At 42.4% G+C, this 19,432-nt stretch overlaps 1 protein-coding gene across 2 annotated transcripts in view; it reads left to right on the top strand.

Moving 5' to 3' along the window:
• Window positions 1-19,432, top strand: part of RAB30 (RAB30, member RAS oncogene family) — an 84,579-nt gene that overhangs the window by 52,295 nt on the left and 12,852 nt on the right. For both annotated transcript variants that reach the window (XM_058687629.1, XM_058687630.1), the window contains exons 2-4: window positions 7,626-7,726; window positions 11,067-11,150; window positions 18,238-18,421. In XM_058687629.1, the coding sequence (XP_058543612.1) occupies window positions 7,634-7,726; window positions 11,067-11,150; window positions 18,238-18,421 (361 nt within the window). In that variant the 5' untranslated portion in view covers window positions 7,626-7,633. The remainder of the gene's footprint in view (window positions 1-7,625; window positions 7,727-11,066; window positions 11,151-18,237; window positions 18,422-19,432) is intronic.

Here is a 19,432-nt window from a genome sequence, read left to right on the forward strand (position 1 = left end):
AGATCATGCTTTCTTTTAGTACTCTTATGTTTTCATTTTTCAAAATCTAAATCTTTAATCCATCTGGAATTTATTTTAGTATAAGGAATGAGATAGAGTTCCAACTTAATTTTTTCCCAGAAAGACGTGGGTTTTGAATCCTGGCAGTTTTACTCATTAGCTGTGTAATTTTGGTGGAGGCTTAGAGTTTCCTCTTCTGTAAGCTGGGGGTAATGATAATAGTACCTACCTCCTAGGGTTGTTGTGAGGATTAAATGAGTATGTACATGTAGAAGAGTATTTGGCACATAATAAGCATTGAATTAAGTTTCAGCTATTATTATTATTAACAATGATAGAATGTAAAATCCTTATATCCTAGGTGTCTAGGATATAGAGGCCACCTTGCAAGTCACTAGTGTGTGACTTAGGGTGACACTTCATTACCTAAACCATCAGTTTCCTCACTTGTATAACGAATGATAAGAACCAGCTCATGAGATTGTTGGCAGGTGCAGATTAGATCATGTCTGTGAAAGCATGTTGTAAACTGTAAAGGGCCACGTCAGAACACTGGAGATTATGGCCGGGTGCGTGAGGAGCAGCCATGGCACAGGTGGGTGTTTGACATCTCTGGCCAAGGAGAATGATAACTTGCAATAACATGAAATTAGCAGCTTATGTAAAGCAAGTAGGCTTGCAGCAGTTGATTATAGTAATGTTTAGTAATTGCCTTCTAGTAATTAAGCACTAATGAGCTTCCTGAGACAGGACCTTGTCAGAGTGAAAGATCAAATGCTTGCAACCCAGTGTCTACTTGAACATGGCACTGGGATATGCTGACGTGAGTGTCTTATTGAAGCATGGTCCTTGTCCTTAAGGATACTAGGGGCAGTAGATGTGTAGAGCACAGCCCCCTGCACCAGGCAGGCGTACATATGGAAATGTACTTAGAAGAAGGTCCACTGTGCCCTGGGATTGTCCAGAAGGGGGAGACTCACCTGCAGAGCTCTGTGTGCCAGTCTGAACCTGGTCCCTGGAGTCCGACTCAGATTATAAAATACCCAAGCTCAGTAATACCTTCAAATGTTACTTGTTGCCCTTTTTTATTCCTCCGTTTGTTGTTTTGGATTCATCAGGCTTATCTTGTTTCTCATGCCTTGCCAATCGCCCTCCACAGCTTCTGGGTACACATGATATTATGTTTGGGGCCTCTGTTTTTACTAGATCTGACTACTCAAGTTTTCTCTGGGTAGTATTGCCCAGTAAATTTGAATTTCAGATAAACAGCTAATAACTTTTTAGTAGAAGTATGTCCCATGCAATATTTGGAACAAACTTGTGTTAAAATTTATTTGTTGCTATCTGAAATTGAAATTTATCTGGGCCTGCCCTTCCCTTCCCTTCCCTTCCCTTCCCTTCCCTTCCCTTCCCTTCCCTTCCCTTCCCTTCCCTTCCCTTCCCTCCCCTCCCCTCCCCTCCCCTCCCCTCCCCTCCCCTCCTTTCCCTTTCCCTTTCCCTTTATTTATTTATTTTTTCATGTAGCAGCCCTACCTGGGTGGCAGCCCTGATTTCAGGTGCTATAAAATAACATTTACTTCACTGATGCTTCTTGGAGCCCTAGTAGTGTGGAATTTTTTTGTTAAAAGGTGTTGGATGAGAAAAGAACTCTCAGCTACAATCACATATGGTAAATCTTGGGTCATTATGGGAATTTTTAGAACCTTTTAAATAATTTGTTTTAAGCTTATTTGTGGGAGAAAAAGAGAGAGAGGGAGGGATGGGTGAGGGGCAAAGAGAGGGAGAGAGAGAATCCCAAGCAGATCCCATGCTGTCAGTGCAGAGCCCAATGTGGGGTTTGAAGTCATGAACCATGAGATCATGACCTGAGCTGAAACCAAGAGTTGGACACTTAACCGACTGAGCCACCCAGGCACCCCTAGAATCTTTTAAATCTTCAAGATTGAGTCATAGTATTTAGTATTTCTCAAAGTTTTGTCACTGTGAAGCTATCCTCCTGCCACCCCTTACTTGAGTATTTAGGGTCATGGGAATAAATGTTGAATGAATGCTGAGAGTCTTTGGTAATCAGTTTTGTTTGTAGACCATGTGTTCTGATTTTGGGTTTGGGGAAAATACCACTCTATAGAAAACAAAAAATTCTGCCTAATGTTATAATTGCTTTTGTTTTTAAAATCTATACATTTAAAAATCTATACATGTATAGGTCAGTGTATATAAACAGAAAAACTAGAAGGATGTATACCAAAATGTTAACTATAATTATCCCCAGGCAGGGATGTGGTTAGGGAAAGAGATTATAAGTGATTTTCTTTTCCTTTTTGTTTGGCTGTATTTTCTGCAATCAGTATATGTAATGCTTGATATATATAGCTCTAGTCATATGACATTTGATTATTATATTTTTTTAAATGTCACTTTCCATGCATTATCTTATTTGCCTCTCAAGCAACTCAGTGATAATAGATTCTGTTATCCCCATTTTATGGATGAGGAGACTTTACACAGCTCTTTAGCAGACCCACGTCTCTTGATGTCATTAGCCATGCTGCCTCTTTGGTATGAGAGAATGGCAGCACACACTGTCCTGAGAAGAGCTGTGGTGGCTCCTCACCCAACCCCCTCGGTTTACAGTTCAAGGTTGAGACCCTGAAAGCGAAAAGGACTTGAATGAGACATGTGGCTTTTGAACAAGGACAAGTCCCCCAAACTATCATTTTCTGGAGCAGGGCTGGGAGAGGGAATCAAGCCACTGTTTACCAGAAGCCTTGACTTTATCTGTTATACTGAGCCCAGAAGGGCGAGGGGAAAAATGTACTGATGTGCAATGGAGAATACAGTGTGTTTTGTTTTTTTTTTAAGGTCACTTTGATAAATGGTTTATGTTGCCAAGATCACATTGCTTTAGAATGTTTTTTTTTTTTCTTTTCATAGTACACCTCATTTAACTGTGTCTTTTTTAAATGCATTTTTTTCTTTTCCTCATCTATTTTTCCTGTGAATATGATGTTTGGGGTTTTGCGGGTTCATCTGAGTAGTGTTCCTGTTTATTGCCCCATGCCCAATACTTAGTTACATGGATGAATGAATTGTGGGAGTGGTATTTGGGGGAAAGTCAGGGTCCAGCTCCTCAAAGAGACCTGGGGTCAGAGGACACTGTGAAGAGTTGTGCTTGTGTGATCCGGAATCAGTGTGTGGCCCTATCAATGTGGCTGTGCTGCTTTGAGAGGAGGGAGATTCTAGAATATTGCAGCTCACAGGCATTGAGGGGTTCCATTCAGCTGAGCCTCCAGCCATTAGGACAGGTCTAGCAGTGCTGTCTACCACAGGGCAGGGGACAGCAGCATCCTACTTCAGGAGGAGCCAGGGTTTGGAGTCAGATGGATCAGGGTATGAATCCTGGTCCTAAGACCCACTAGTTGTGTGACTTCAGGATAACCTCTCTATGCCTCTGTTCCCTCCTCTGTAAGCTGGGGATGATAATAAAAACACCTCATAGGATTGTTGTGGGGATTAAATGAGTACGTACACATGGAAGAGTACCTGGCACATCATAAGTGCAAATAAGTGTCAACGACTATTATCATTAACAATGATACAATATAAAATCCCAAGAATAAGGACGCCTAGGTGGCTCAGTTGGTTAAGCGTCTGACTTCAGCTCAGGTCATGATCTCATGGTTTGTGAGTTTGAGCCCTACATTGGGCTCTGCATTGACAGTGCAGAGCCTGCTTGGGATTCTCTCTCTCCCTCTCTCTCTGCCCTTCCTCCCTGTCTCCTGCTCTCTCTCTTTAGATAAAAAATCTAAAAAAAAAAAAAAAATCCCTAGAATAGTCAGTAGCATACCTTTTGACATGTTTGCTCCCCAGAGTAGGTGTGACTTTTGTTGTCAATTTAGGGCTGTGTGTCACTAACTGATTTTGAATGGGTTTCCCTCTCCTGGAATGCTTTCTTATCCCAGGGTGATTGGCAATGCCTGAGCTGTTGCCTTACTTACCAGTCAGAAGGGCTTCCTCAGACATAGTTTTCAGAGAATCCTGTGATCTTTTCAGTCAGTAATGTGTTTTCTATTAGAGACAGCACGGTGACCACAGCAGGTAACCCATAGTATACAGTCCAGCCTTAGCCACAGACAGCCCTGTGTTTTTAAAAAGACCAAACACTTTTTCCCCAGAGCTTTATTTAAAAACGACAACAACAACAACAACAACATTCAACAGAGCATTAAATTGACCTCATAGAAAGGAGAAGGGCCTTACTTTATCTTCTGTGGCTCTCTCCAGGTGCTGGCCACATGAGATTTGACTGTCAGCATTGACTCTGACCAAGTAATTCTTCCCCTTCTTTCCCTGAAGGTGCAGAATTTGGACACTGCAAACCTCTTAGGAGCCCTGTTTCTTGGGCCTTTAAATTTGGACATTCTCTGAATTCTCTGCCTTATGTCTTTGGCCTCTGCCAAAGATGGAGGAGTAAATGTGTGGCAAACAATCCAAGCACAGAAGGATGCTGTCTGGTCCTGTGCTCCCTGTTCACTGGCTTACGAAAGCAGTGAGTTGTGGTCCGTGTGGGACCCAGAGAGCCCCACGTCTTCCTGCTGTCTTTGTCCCTATCTCTGAGGTTTTTTTTCTTCTCACTATTAAAGCTTTATTGAATTTTAATGAACATACTGCATCCCTGAATTTTTATCTGGAGTCTGTCCTTGATTCTTAATTAAACTACTACAGTGTGGTGGCAAGAGTTTTGGATGTGAAGAGGGAAGAGGGAAGAGAAAAAGGAAATCACATTTTATTGAGTGCTTGCCCCTTATCATTCAATTCATCATATCTTTCTTAAGCTCTTGCCACAAGCCAGGCATTGGGAAAGGCACTGTAGGTAATGTGTTAAAGATGTCCATGGGGGACTGGACCCAGCCTACCTGGGTTTGAATTTCAGCTCCACCAGTTAGGTGGGACCTTAACAACTTCTTATTTAACTTCTCTTGTGCCTCAGTATCCCCATCTGTCAAGTTAGGATGCTAATAGTGTCCACCTGTTAGGAGTGCTGTGAGGAGTAAATGAGTTAGTAGTATAGAATGAGACAATGATGATGATGATGATGGTGATGGCAGCAAGGATGACAGTGACCTTGATGGGGAGGAGTTAGGATTGGGACTCAACCAGATAGACACATCATTTCTTTCATGTTGCTTATAGTCATGTGTGTGCACGTGTGTGTATAGGGTGGAGGTGCTGAGGGATGCACTTGGAGCCTAAGACAGATATAAATACATCAATACAATGAAGCTTGGTGAGTATGACTCTAGGACAGGGAAGGGTATCATTCGAGTGTCCAGCAGGGGGTCAGCCTCCTAACAGGTCAGAGAAGCATACTAGACAGTGACTTTTCAGTGAAATTGAAAGGAGAAATAAAAGTTAGCTGGGCTGGGAGTGGTGAGGGGAGGTTGTGTTCTATGTTCTTGGCAGAGGAACAGTATACGTGAAAGTCTGAAGAGGAAAGCAGCTCCACGTGTCTAAGGAACTGAAGAAACCCAGTGAGCCTAGAGCTCGGAGTGTGAGCAGAGTGGTGAGAAGTCAGTTGGCAATGAAGGCAGAAGCCAGACCATGGAAAACAGTTGTTTTATTGAAGAGTTTGGATGACTAAAGAGCCAAATACTATCCTCAGGGATTTCCATGAATTCCTTCAAGCATTACAACTCTGTGATATAGGTGTTATTAGCCACATTTTGTTAATGGAAAAATTGAGGCTCCAAAAATTTTTCACTTATCCAGAGGCATAGACTTAGAAGATAGTAGAGCCAGGATTTGAACCTAGTTCTCTCTGGCTCCAAAGCTAGAGTTCTTTTGATGGCAACCTATGCCTTCTGAACTTGAACTCTGGCTATTAGCTTTATGACTTCAGACTACCCTCAGTTTACTCACCTGTAAAATAGGTAACATTAATAAATGCCAGCCTCAGAGACTTGTAAAGACAAATGAAAATACATCTAAAATGCCAAGAATAGTGCCTGGCATATTAGCGAATTCCGCAACGGGGGACCCTTGACAGAGAAGCATTTTTCCTTCACAGGCCCGGTGAACTGAGAGAAAACCCCATGAGCTGCCATATGCATGTTGGCCTGGTTGTTGGTCATCTTTCCAAGGATGAGTTAAGACCCACATAGAAATCATCTCTGCACATAGGGAATCTCCTCCCCCTAGCTACTTGACAAGTCTCAGTGGAGTGGCCTCTCTTTCGACCCTGCAGCCTCGTAGCCATTTGAGCTTCAGCTCTGCTGGTAGGCGTGATCCTGAGGCTTCCTTCAGCTCTCCCAAGCACCCTTCCCCTCATGGGCTCAACGGGTGTCCTTTTCCTCTTCTTCCGGAGTCCACCAGGCCTGCTCTTCCTGCACCTTATGAAATGAGCTTCACTGCTGGTTTGAAATATATTTGACTTTGTGGTTGTTGTTTGACTTTTCTCACATTAGTCTCCACGGCAGAGCCTGTCTCATCTCTGTTTCCTACCATGGTTAGCCCAGTGCTATAGTAGGTACCCAATAGATTATAATGGTTTTCACCAGGATAGAGCTTTGTGGATACCAAGACTCTTCTGTACAGTTAAAAAAAAAAAAAAAATCTTTACAACTGTCCTCTGAAGTAGACACAGCATGTAGTCTTTTCAGCACAGTTGGAGAAATTAAGGCCTACACTCAAGCATTAGGCCTACTAATTAACTTTTTAATTCTACAGAGTAGACATTTACTAAATATAACTGTCCCATGCACGGGCTAGGAAATAGAGCCAAAAGATATAATCCCTTCCCTCAAGGATGAAGCAGACACTTAGTTTTAGGACAGAGGGATGATGAAAGTGTTTCAATTTATTTGGAGGAGAGCAGCAAAAAATTCAGAGAGAAAGAGATGCTTGCATTGGGCTTTACAGGATTGACTTGGTGGCACAGAAAGGGCAGGAGGGAGGGAATTCTGGGCAGAGGGAGTGACACATGCCACAGCCCATAGGAATGAGGAGCCAGGCACCTTGGGAGGTCCTGCGGTGTCAGCCTGGCTGGCAGGAGGTTCTGCAGTGGTGGCAGGGGAAGATGGCGATAACTCCCTCGGTTAAGACTCCAAGACATCCAGGACTTACCGGGGACTGAGAGGTTTGTTCCTAGTTCCTTCCCTTCATTCAGTCTCCCAGTCACTTGGCATTCTTCCCGGAGGCACATACCGCATGTGCATAAACCACCTAGAAGCTTTGGATGGGCTCTCCTTTGTCCCTGCTTCCTTGCACTCCCAGCTCATCTGCACATGGGTTTGTAATCTCCTTTCCATGCTGAAAGAAAACAGATCTTGCCACATGAGTGACCTGCGACCTGACGACTTAGCAGAATAAAGGTTACCAGGTGAAAGGCCATTGGTATCATTTCTGCTCTGTGGCATGAGGTAACCGCGAAGGAATAAAGTTCATCTGTGACCAGACACCTGTGTTCCTGTCTCACTGGCAAGATCACCGTTAAACTGAAGAGCATTAAATTGCTCTTTGAATGAGTCAGATCCCTTGTTCCCGAGGAGACGAGCCTGGCGCAGCTTGAGCTCTGTGGGCAAGTCTGACCAGGCCCCATCTCACTCTTGCCTGTGTTTGCCTTGCAGCTGTGTAAATGAGTATGGAAGATTATGATTTCCTGTTTAAAATTGTTTTAATTGGCAATGCTGGTGTGGGGAAGACGTGCCTAGTCCGACGATTCACTCAGGTAAGAGAACTTGGAAGTCCAGAGTTGGGTTTCTCAGCCCAGCCTAAGAGGATGGGTGAGCGGTCCCAGTGCCGGCTTCTTGGCTGCTGGTTCTTAATGTGACCTTTGCGCACCAGCTCTTGTAGCCTAGGTCAGAGTTTTGGAAACCATCTCAGGGGAGCATGGCTCTCTGGGTGCACCAATCAGTCCTCCCACAGCTCTTGTTGCTTCCTTTGTGAAAGGGGCAAGTGGTTTTGCTTTTGGTGTGCTATTCAAAACAGATTATTAGATTAAAAATAGATTATCACTTAACAATCTAAACGTGTTAACCAAATGAATCTGGACCTCAGACTAAACCTAAATACTAATTAAACATTTTTTTCTTTATATTTATTTATTTATTTTATTATTTTTTTTTTTGAGAGAGAGTGTGCACGCATGAGCAGGGGAGGGGCAGAGAGAAGGAGAGACAGAATCCCAAGCAGGCTCCACACCATCAGTGCAGAGCCCGATGCAGGGCTTGAACTTACAAACTGTGAGATCATGACCTGAACCATGATCAAGAGTCGGATGTTTAACTGACTGTGCCACCCAGGAGCCCCTAAATATTAATTTTTTAAAAACTCAAATACAAATTAAGCCAATCAATCCCTTGCCTATGCCCTCTCACATCCTCCTAGGCAAGTGAGTGAGTCATTTTGGTTTAGAACCAAATATGCTGATGTTTTTAAGTCTATTAAATGGGAATGAAATGAGAACAATGAAGGACTATTTGAACGAAATTAAATGTTCCCTCTGGATTGAGTCCTTATCGTATGATCTAAGTACAAGTTCCCATCAGGGCTGCTGCCCTTTTGAGAATTACTGCCAGAGATTATATGCCTGTTTTTGTACAGAAATGAGTGAGAAATCATTCTGAAGTTGGCCTTCTTTTGTATTTTCCTTGAAAAAATATGAACGGCATCCTTTTCAGGATTATGATGCAGGCATCTTGCATTTTTTCATAAAATGCCAGTTGGGAAAGCTGAGACTAGCTGTGCTAAGGCATAGGACAGCTGGATGCCCTGGAAAGAGCACCACCTTGAGTGTGGAGACTCGGGTCCTAGTCCCCATTCTGCGCTGGTCTATCCTGTGGGCCTGGATAAGTTACCTCCCCTGCTGGGCCTCCCTGCCACACGTAAGGGACCTGGTGATCTCTGAGGCCACTTCCAGCTCTGACAGTCTGTGGTTCTCTGCAGAACTGGAAAGGCAGATTGGATAACACAGACGGCTTTAGGGCATAATCACCTTTGGAAATGCCAGGGATTTTCCCATGGTAAATGAACACGGAATAGAACTCATGCTTTTTACTAAGCCTGGGCCTGGTGAAATCAAAAGTAAGAAGCTACCAGGCATCTGGGCTTAGTCAGCCGCTGTGGCGTTATACTGGAAACTCCAACTGGTTTTACTTCTGCCTAACGGTAATCTTTTCTGCTTTTGGCAGGAGGACAAGACTGCAGAGTTGTAGAGGAGTTTTTAGTACCTTTATCAAAATTTCCTTTGACCTTGTTTTATTACTGAAATATCCCTTAGAGATTATTCAGCCTATTCCTCTCATAACACAGATGAAAAACTGAGGTCTACAGGGACAAAGGACCTCTTAGCATCATATGTCATGTTAGTGGCAACGATAGGATTAGAACCCAGGTCTCCTGCTTCTCAGCCTGGTCATTTTTATTTTCTGTGTCCTAACCTCTGAGACCATAGGAATATGGCTTTTGTCTTTAAACTTTGTCATTAAAGGTAAAATGCTTCCATTTTTGAACATTAATTTTTACCAATAAGCATAACTACCCCTTTCTTTTCTCTCTACTTTTTACACCCACCCCACGCCCCAGACCCTTAACTCTTCCCAAAAGTAACATTCCCTAGAGAGGATTATGTTTGGTTTCGTTATTTGGTAGGCAGTTAAAATGAATTGGATTCAGCTGTTTTTGAGGCATGAGGAATTGGGGAACAAAATGATGGGGGAGATGCTGGGAAGGATCTGCTTTATTTTTTTTGGCATTTATTAGATAGCAAAACAGCTGGAGTGATAAACTCGAAGCTTGGCAGCCTTGTGTTTGAGCCAAACTAAAATAGAAGAAAATTGATTCAATATTTGTAAGTAAAGTTATGAATGTTTATATTTACATCTTTTGCAGACATGCAATGGAATATTTTCTATGGGTTTGAAGCTCAGTCTTCTAAGTTCAAACTTTAATTAAAGAACTCTCCTGTTAGGGAATAGACTTAATTAAAGATGCCCCAATCTTAGCTGCCAGAGCTAATAAAGTCCATTTTACTTTAATTTCTGGCAATTCTGGAATACAAGTGAAGAGGGAATGGGACTAGGTGCAGAGCTCTTCCTTAATAGAATTCCTTCCCACCTCCAAGTCCCTCCCTGAGCCTCTAGGAAATATTGTATACCAGTAACGCACATTGTACGTGTAATTTTGCTAAAATGGTATCTTTCTAGTTCACCTTTCAGTTTGAGGTACTGCTTTTTTTTTTTTTTTTTTTTTTTTTTTTTTTGCTTTGTTTTCTTTTGAAATGCTTGCATCAGCCTCAACCCACTAATTTAAGACCCAGAGAAGAGGACTCGTTTGCCTAGGACCACACAGAGAACCTCCGGGCTCCCAGTTTAATGTTCTTCCTACTACACTTTCTCCCTGAATTTTATTTTCTGTGATTATCTTCCAAGTGTCATGGGCCCTGATCTCATGGAATTCTATATGTGTGGTACAATGCACTAAGGGAAATTGTTATCACCCTCAGGGCAGAGGGAAATCCAAAAGCTTCACTATCTCGTTCATGTTTCTTGTAGTGAGTTCCTGTTTGCTTTTTCATGTTGCTTGTCCACCCCCATGACTGTCCATGCCCTAGACCAATAACCAGTTTTAATCTTCCTGGAATTTACCTCTTTGGGAGCACTATCCTTTTTGCCCCTTAGCTTCTAACAATCCTGATCGCATCCTGATGGCTTCATGCTCCTCGGTCTTACCCTTGTGTCTGACTTTTGTTTCAGTCTTTGAAATCAGGGCCCCCACCACTTCTCCGTTCTCTCCCTTCACCCCTCTTTCACCCCCTTTTTCATCCCCCTTTCAGTTTCTTTGTTCTTTTAGCATTCCTCTCTCCACCTTCTCCCTCCTTCCTCCTCCCCTCATACATACATACAAAATCAAATTAAACAAGGCTCCCCTGACACTAACCAGAGTTCTCTTTTCTTCCAGTTAACTCAGCCAAAGGAAGGGGCTGGTGATGGATAGCGAGCGGGGAGAGGGGAGAACATTTCATTTAGTTGAAAGATTTGCTTAATTATTTTCCTTTATTTCCTCTTTAGGGTCTTTTCCCTCCAGGGCAAGGAGCCACGATTGGAGTTGATTTTATGATTAAGACAGTGGAGATTAATGGTGAAAAAGTAAAGGTAAGATGCTAAGTGTTCAATCAGGCTTTCATTGTGCTATGTGAGAGGAAGTAGTGTTTTCATAACATTTATTAAATCTCCTAATCAAATCCCTCATTGAAAATAATATACTCAGCCATGGAAATTTATTTCTAAACAGAGTTCTTCTATTCCCTTTGTAGATGTTGTGTTTACTCTTAAGAACAGCAGCCCCATGAAAGAGCCTGCTGATTCCCACTTTGGTTATGGGTCATTCGGTCATATGCATCACTTATTGGAGTTATTGTGTCTCCCACCATAACCCTATTTGTAACAGGGGAGAAATTCTAAGTGAGGGGTCCAGGAAAGATCCACTATCTCCCTTTTCCTCTCTGTGGCCTTTGGACTGTTGGGTACCTGTAAGAACCATGGTATGTCTGGTAACAGGAGAAGGGAGGTAGTGTTTATTGACCTAATATGTCAGTCATATTATTGACCTAACATTCATATTTAACTTAGTTCTTACCGTAACCCCTGTGAGGTAAGTGGCAAATTACCTTCCTTTTATAGGTTTCAGAGAGATTGAGCAACTTATCCATGGCTACACAGGAAGGAAGGGAGGTAGGGGCGATCTGAACTACTTTTGCAAGCCGGTGATCCACTGCCTCCCCGGGGTCTCCTCTGCTATGCAAAAAGAGGGGGATGAAGGCACAATAGGCCTGTCACCTTGAAGCAAGGAAAGGAGGAAGGTGATGGGAAGAAATGTGGAATAACACTGAATTATATGGAAAGAGGGTAGAGAGGCTGATGGTTGGCTCTGTGCTCTACCTGCCCCTCAGAGTTAGTGAGATTCCACTGTCAGATCTTTCAGACCTGAGTCCCATGGTGAGAAGCAGTGAACCATAAACAGCCAAATGAAAACTGCGGCATCAGAGTTCCAACTAGATCTCACTTAAGCATCACAAGTTTGAATCCATGTCTCTTGCATCCTTCTCCCATATATACCTGCACTCCTGCCTTCAAATGCCTCGGGAAGGGCAGAGAAGCTCCAGGGTGCTCTTGCAGCATTTCAGAGATATACAGTGAAGTGTTTAGGGTGAGGTTCCTGAGGGGGGACAGAAGCTATCCCACTTCTCTTCCAGCCCTGGCTCCTCAAAGTGGTTCCTTAGGCAGAGGCGTCCACATCAAATACAATAGTGAATGGAGAACTGGGGGCGCTGGAAAACAAAGCAGGGTGTGAAACCCATGTAAATGCCAACCAGAAAGCTCAGAAAAACAGTGCATTGGGGTGGGGAGAAGGAGCTAGGGTGTGGGAGTAGGAAGGAGACAAGAGTGTGTGTCCAGGGAGCATTGGCAGAAGAGCCAATTGTAAGTACTATTCCAGCCGAGTGGAGGTGATGGCCACCCCTAGGAGTTGAGTAAGGATAACTAGTGTTTCAAGCATTTTACTTCCAGATGTTTGGGTTTCCTATTCATATACACATATATGTGTGAATTCATTCCTTTGACCACAATGCTATGTGCCAAGCCCTGGGAATGAATAAGGGTGAATATTCATTTCCCCACTGTAATCCCCACTGTTAAAGAACAGCCTTTTTTTTTTCTGAATCCCCAGGTTTAGGTATTGCATTTATTCCATTTTCTACAAACCATAAGCTCATTGTTACGTGCTTATTATACTCAGCTAAAATCCATCTTTTCATAACATCTAACTCTACCATGAGACCACAGGCTCCCCAAGAACAAGGTTTGTGTCTTACTCATCTCTGTATCCATGGCATAGTTCCTATCCTGTTACCTCTCCTGGCCCCTAGACCTTCACCTTTAAACAGTAAGAGTTGGGGGCGCCTGGGTGGCTCGGTTGGTTAAGCATCTGACTTCAGCTCAGTTTATGATCTCACCATTGGTGAGTTTGACCCACGCATCAGGCTCTGTGCTGACAGCTCAGAGCCTAGAGCCTGCTTCAGAATCTGTGTGTGTGTGTGTCTCTCTCTCTCTGCCCCTCCCCCACTTGCACTCTGTCTCTCTCTGTCTCTCAAAAATAAACATTAAAATAAAAAAATAAACAGTAAGAGATTTAATCTTCCAAATGCAGTCCTAATTGTTTGAGTTTTTTTCTAGCCATTTATATAGAATCAAGATCTAAAATAATGCTCTGAGAGTGGTGCCTGGTGGCTCAGTTGGTTGGGTATTCAACTCTTGATTTCGGCTCACAGTAGTGACATTGGGCCCTGCATTGGGCTCTGCACTGGGCATGGAGCCTGCTTAAGATTCCTTCTCTCCCTCTCCCTTCATCTTTCCCTTCTTTCCCTTGCTGGTGTGTGCGTGCACACTCTCAAAACAAAAATAAAAATAATAAAATAAATGACCTGCTTCAACCACATTAATCCAAGGGCCTCATTAACACGTGGATACAAAAAAAAATAACACGGGGATACATGAGGAGCAACTTCTTCAGTCTTTCAATAGAAGAAGGAAGAGCTGCCCAAACTTCCCTAGGGAAAGAGTTTTTGTCTTACTGTCATCCTTGTTCTTTAATGTTTACCGAATACCTCTTCTTGGTGATGTTTAAGTGTCGTTTTGCAGGTAGTGTGCAGGCTTTCTTAGAACCTCGTAAGTCAGTGGAAAAGAGAATCTACGGGTGGTTTGTGCAGGATCACCTGCTTGGTGAGTGCCAGGGCAGCACCACAACCTAGGTCTCTTTCGTGACTTTCCATTACCCCGCCTCAGCCTCCCCTATTAAGGCTCATTCCTTCTAGGATAGCCTCCAGGATTGAAGGCAGGAAATCAAAGGTATTAGAAAAATTCTTGTGGCTGTTAAGCCTTAGTGCCAAGTCAGTAAAGGCAAAGTTGAGGCCCTTCCTTAAAGTGGTCTGCACCTGGGTAACTTGGTTGAGCATCTCATTTGGGCTCAGGTCATGATCTCACGGTTTGTGAGTTCAAGCCCCACATCAGGCTTGCTACTATCAGCACAGAGCCCTCTTTGGATCCTCTCTGTCCTTTCCCTGCTAGCATGCACACATGTTCTCCCTCAAAAACAAATACATAGGAAGGAAGGAAGGAAGGAAGATAGGAAGGAAGGAAGGAAGGAAGGAAGGAAGGAAGGAAGGAAGGAAGGAAGGAAGGAAGGAAGGAAGGAAGAAAAAGAGGTCTGCATTTTGAAAATGACCTTGAGTAGAAAATGGGATGAAAACAGGGGCGCCTGGGTGGCTCAGTCGGTTAAGCGTCCGACTTCAGCTCAGGTCACGATCTCGCGGTCCGTGAGTTCGAGCCCCGCGTCGGCTCTGGGCTGATGGCCCAGAGCCTGGAGTCTGCTTCCGGTTCTGTGTCTCCCTCTCTCTCTGCCCTTCCCCTGTTCATGCTCTGTCTCTCTCTGTCTCAAAAATAAACGTTTAAAAAAAAAAAAAAAAAAGAAAATGGGATGAAAACAGATGTAGAATTTTCTCCTATCCTTTTTTTTTTAATCAGTCTATCATAAATAAATGAGTAACAAACAAAGCTTTAAGTTCAGACTACAACATTTTAACTTTAGGAGATTAATTATAATATAAATAGAAGAGTTACTATCTTTGTGTCAGGTATATATTACATAGATAAGAAAGTCTTTTGTTTTTTAATTTTATTTAAGTCCAAGTTAGTTAACATATAGTATAATAATGATTTCTGGAGTAGAATTTAGTGATTCATCACTTACATATGACCCCCAGTGCTCATCCCAACAAATGCCCTCCTTAATGCCCATCGCCCATTTAGCCCATCCCCCAACCTAACACCTCACCAGCAACCCTCAGTTTGTTCTCTATATTTAAGAGTCTCTTATGGTTTGTCTCCCTCTCTGTTTTCATCTTATTTTTGCTTCCCTTCCCCTATGTTCATCTGTTTTGTTTCTTAAATTCAACATATGAGTGAAATCATATGATATTTGTCTTTCTCTGACTGACTTACTTTGCTTAGAATAATACACTCTAGTTCCATCCACATTGTTGCAAATGGCAAGTTTTCATTTTTTTTTTAATGTTTATTTATTTTTGAGAGAGAGACAGAGTGCAAGTGGGGAAGGGGCAGAGAGAGAGGGAGACAGAATCCGAAGCAGGCTCCAGGCTCTGAGCTGTCAGGACACAGCCTGACGTGTGAACTGCTAGATCATGACCTGAGCCAAAGTCGGACACTCAACCGACTGAGCCACCCAGAGGCCTGAAGATTTCATTCTTTTTGATCACCAAGTAATATTCCATTGCATACACACACACACACACACACACACACACACACACACACAGAGCACATCTTCTTTATCCATTCATCCATCAATGGACATTTGGACTCTTTCCATAATTTGGCTATTGTCAGTAGCCAATGAACATCCATTCATCCATATATCCATCCTGTAGTATAGTAGATGATATGCACCAAGAATAGGTAAAGCATTTTTGCCCTGTAGGAACTCGCAGTCAGCTAGCTCAAACATTTTATGTGTGAAACCTTCCTTAATATCCTGCTAATCATTTAAGCAGCATTAATCAGTCCTTTCTTTTGATTCCATAATCCTTTGTTCATCAAGGTAGCCATTATTTAATTGTGTCTACCATGTACCTTGTACCCTGTTAGGAAAGCACACTGGAGTATAAGGTTCAATAAGAGACGGCCCTTGCCCTTAAAGTACTGAGTCTAGCAAAGAGGCACACCTATGACTACAATACATTATTGAAACAGTGAGACAATAGAGATGAGTAGTAGTGCAAAGAAGAGTGGAGACGAACAGTGTAGCCCCATGCTGGACATGAAGGTGGTTAGAAAGCCCATGACTGAACTGTTGAGAACATACTGACAGCATGAGACAAAAACTAGGAGGCACTCTCTCCTGCTGACACCTCTGTAATAGGACATCTCCTATTTTATTATGGTTACTTTTCTAGGTTTGTCCTCCCTGTAGACTGTATGCTCTTTGAGATTGGGCATTATGTTTTATTTGTCTTGGGATCCTCCCTGTACCTAACATAGCAGCGGGCATATATTAATGACGTAGAAATGCTGAAAAGGAACAAATGAGTTGTAGAGAAAATAGTGAAACCGAACTGAAGATGAAGGCAGTGGAATATGGATATCCTTAAGAATCAACTCTGAAGCTAGAAACAGACAGCCCCCTATGAGAAAGCAGCATATTATCTTGGCAAGGCCATACAATCACTATTCTAGAAAATATTTCAGTGGTTTTTAACTCTCAAAGCTGTTCTCAAGATGTGCCAATCATGAGAACATACTGATATCTAATGATTGACAGTATTAAATTCAATAACAAGTGTTTCTCAAGGCTCATTGTAGCATTAAAATAATAGTCTGTTGTTCTAAGACACATCCTGGCAGAGGGGAACCATGTCCCTAGGTTTGAAGCAGAGCAGAGAAATAGCTTTTGTCCCAGCAAAAGCCATAACATCTGTATGGTTGCCTTCAGCACACAGACTTTCATGTACATCATGAAAAGCAGCTGCGGCTTCAGATCAAAGGAGAGCCTTGTGCCCCTGTTTGGGGGCAGGGACCGCCAGTCCCTCATTAGTCTCCTGAGGGAAACTGGTGTGAACAGAGGGTGACACCAACTGACTCATCCTCTCTGGATGCAGATGTATATTTAAATCAGTCTCTGGGGGCAAAGGCAGCATGGTGGTGGAATGTGTCCGCACCTGGGAATGAGAAGGTCTGGAGTCCGAGCCCCAGCTTTGTGAGTAACCAGTTAAAAGGTAGAGGACAGGCATAAACTTGCCTACCTCACTGGGTTGTTGTAAAGATTAAAGGAGACCTGTAATAAATATTTGAATGTTTGGGGTGCCTGGGTGGCTCAGTCAGTTAAGCGTTTGATTCTTGATTTCAGCTCAGATCATGATGTCATGGTTTGTGAGTTCGAGCCCCTCATTGGGCTCTGCACTGATGACATGGAGCCTGCTTGGGATTCTCTCTCCCTCTGTCTCTGCCCTTTCCCTGATCACGCTCTATCTCTCTCTCTCTCTCAAAAAATAAACAAACATTTTTTAAAAACCTATTATTACAAATAAATGATTTGAGTGTGTCAGGCGTCATGAATTACAGGGTGGGGTGCGGGAGGAAATATGTGGGGATTGGAGGTGGGTATGGGCAACCTGACCTAATCTGAACACTCCAGAAGGTGTTCCCTGAGGAAATGATGTTCTCTTAATGGGAGTGAATGCCTTTTGTGAGATAAGGTTTATGCATTTAGAAGGGAACATTCTTACTATTGCTGATGTTATTCCTCAAGGCCTTGTGCATTGTTCTAGAGAGCTGTTCTCTTGGCAGCCTTCTTCTCTGTGCAGAGAAATTCAGGGAGAAGTGATGTTTACTCTCTTCTTTGTTATTAGAAAATGTGAACTTTCAGTAGGCTTGCATATTACTGACTCCTTTTTCTAAAGAAACTACTGAAACCCAGAGATTAAGTGACTTGTCCAAGATCTCAGTGCTTAAAAGGGGTGGAGGGAAATTATTTTCTCTATCCGCCATGGCACTGTTTCTGTTTTCATTAACAAAGATAATATCTTAATAGATGCATTGAATTTTGAACTGGGAAAGGTGGTTGAGGTTGGATGTTCTCCTGCTTCAGTTGCTGACTGAAGTGCCAACTATCATAGAATGACAGTCTGCCCTGAATCCTGATGTTTGTAATATGTTGTTGTGGTCAAGAACATGAACTCTGGGACCACAGAGCCTGCTTAAATTGGCTCTGGAATATACTGGCTGTGAGACCCTGAACAAGTTATTTAATCTCTCTGTGCCTCAGTTTCTTCATGTGAGAAATGGATATAGTAATAGTACCTACTTCATCGAGTTGTTACATGTAAAATGCCTAGAGCTTGACACATAATAAATGCTCAGTAAGTTTTTTTAAAAGGATAAAAGAAATTCTTGGGTAACAAAACAAATAAAAAGCAGAAAACAAAAAGCAAAGCAAGCCCCTCTCCCTAACCAGGCATACCCAACACATTAAAAAAAAAAATGTGCATTTTTTTTTTAAGGGCAGAAAGCAACCATGAAGTTGAGTGAGGTGTTTCCATTTCTAAACTAAAGCAAGGCAATACTTTCTTTTCTGCTTCTCCAGCCTGATCTTTCTCTTACATTTTTACAGCTTCAGATCTGGGACACAGCAGGTCAAGAGAGATTTCGGTCCATTACCCAGAGTTACTACCGAAGCGCCAATGCCTTGATCCTCACCTATGACATAACCTGTGAGGAATCCTTCCGTTGCCTTCCTGAGTGGCTGCGGGAGATAGAACAATATGCCAGCAACAAGGTCATCACTGTGCTAGTGGGTAAGTAAGGACTAATGAAGAGGGAAATTGGTTTGTGGCCATCAGAGAATTTATAATCACATAATACCTATGCCCTGGTATCTTCCAGTAATATAGTCTACAGCTATATAATTCATGCAGTCAACATTCAGTTTCTCCTGAAGTTGAAGAGAAAATGAAATAGGTCATATCCCAAGGTGATGGTTTAGAAAAGTAAAGTAGAAAATATTGCTGATTGATTTTTCTGTCAACGAAGGCTCTAGGGAAGAAGGTGGACTGCCATTAGATTTATGTGGGCTGCTAAACATTAAAAAAAATCTAGTTACAAGATTGTGGAAACTGCTGGTCTAGAAGTAAAACATGTCTTGACAAAGAATTTGTTTTTGAAGCAATTGTTTATTGCCTAAAAAAATGGACTTTGGGTAATTTTTTTCTCTTCTTACATTCATGCTGACTTGAAAAATTCTAATTTCAGGAAGAATCCACTAAAGGAAATTCTGCACTTTGTTTCATCTTGTAGGAGGGTAGAACCTGTTTAGCATGAGGGAAAAGCAGAAAACAACCCATGATTTTCTTTTGTGACAAATACACCCATTAGAAAAGGAATTGATGGTTAAAAACTCCTCTTGTGGTGATGAAAAATGTTAATAATATATGGCTGTTAAAATGTTTACTTCCTAAAAAGGAACATCAGTATATATTCTAGCAAGACTTGAATTTTGGAAATCAGGGTAGAGAATCTCAGAAACATTGTTAAATTACAAATTATGGTTAACAATAAGCTAAGTAAATACTTCTGTAAGCATTATAGCTAGCATACATGTGCCAGGAATCATATCAGAAAATTTATGTGTGATGATTTGTTATTTATATATGAGGAAACCAAGGCTCAGAAAGGTGAAGCTCTTTGCCTAGGGTTGCACAGCATGTAGGATCAACTTCAAACCCTGTATTTGTCCAGCTGTAATGTTCTGCTTTATAACAAATTGCTGGACTTTTCTTTCAGGCTGCTGGGTTAAGTATCCACCTGTC

The sequence above is a fragment of the Neofelis nebulosa genome, chromosome 10 (assembly GCF_028018385.1).
Source record: "Neofelis nebulosa isolate mNeoNeb1 chromosome 10, mNeoNeb1.pri, whole genome shotgun sequence".
Classification (NCBI taxonomy): Eukaryota; Metazoa; Chordata; class Mammalia; order Carnivora; family Felidae; genus Neofelis; species Neofelis nebulosa.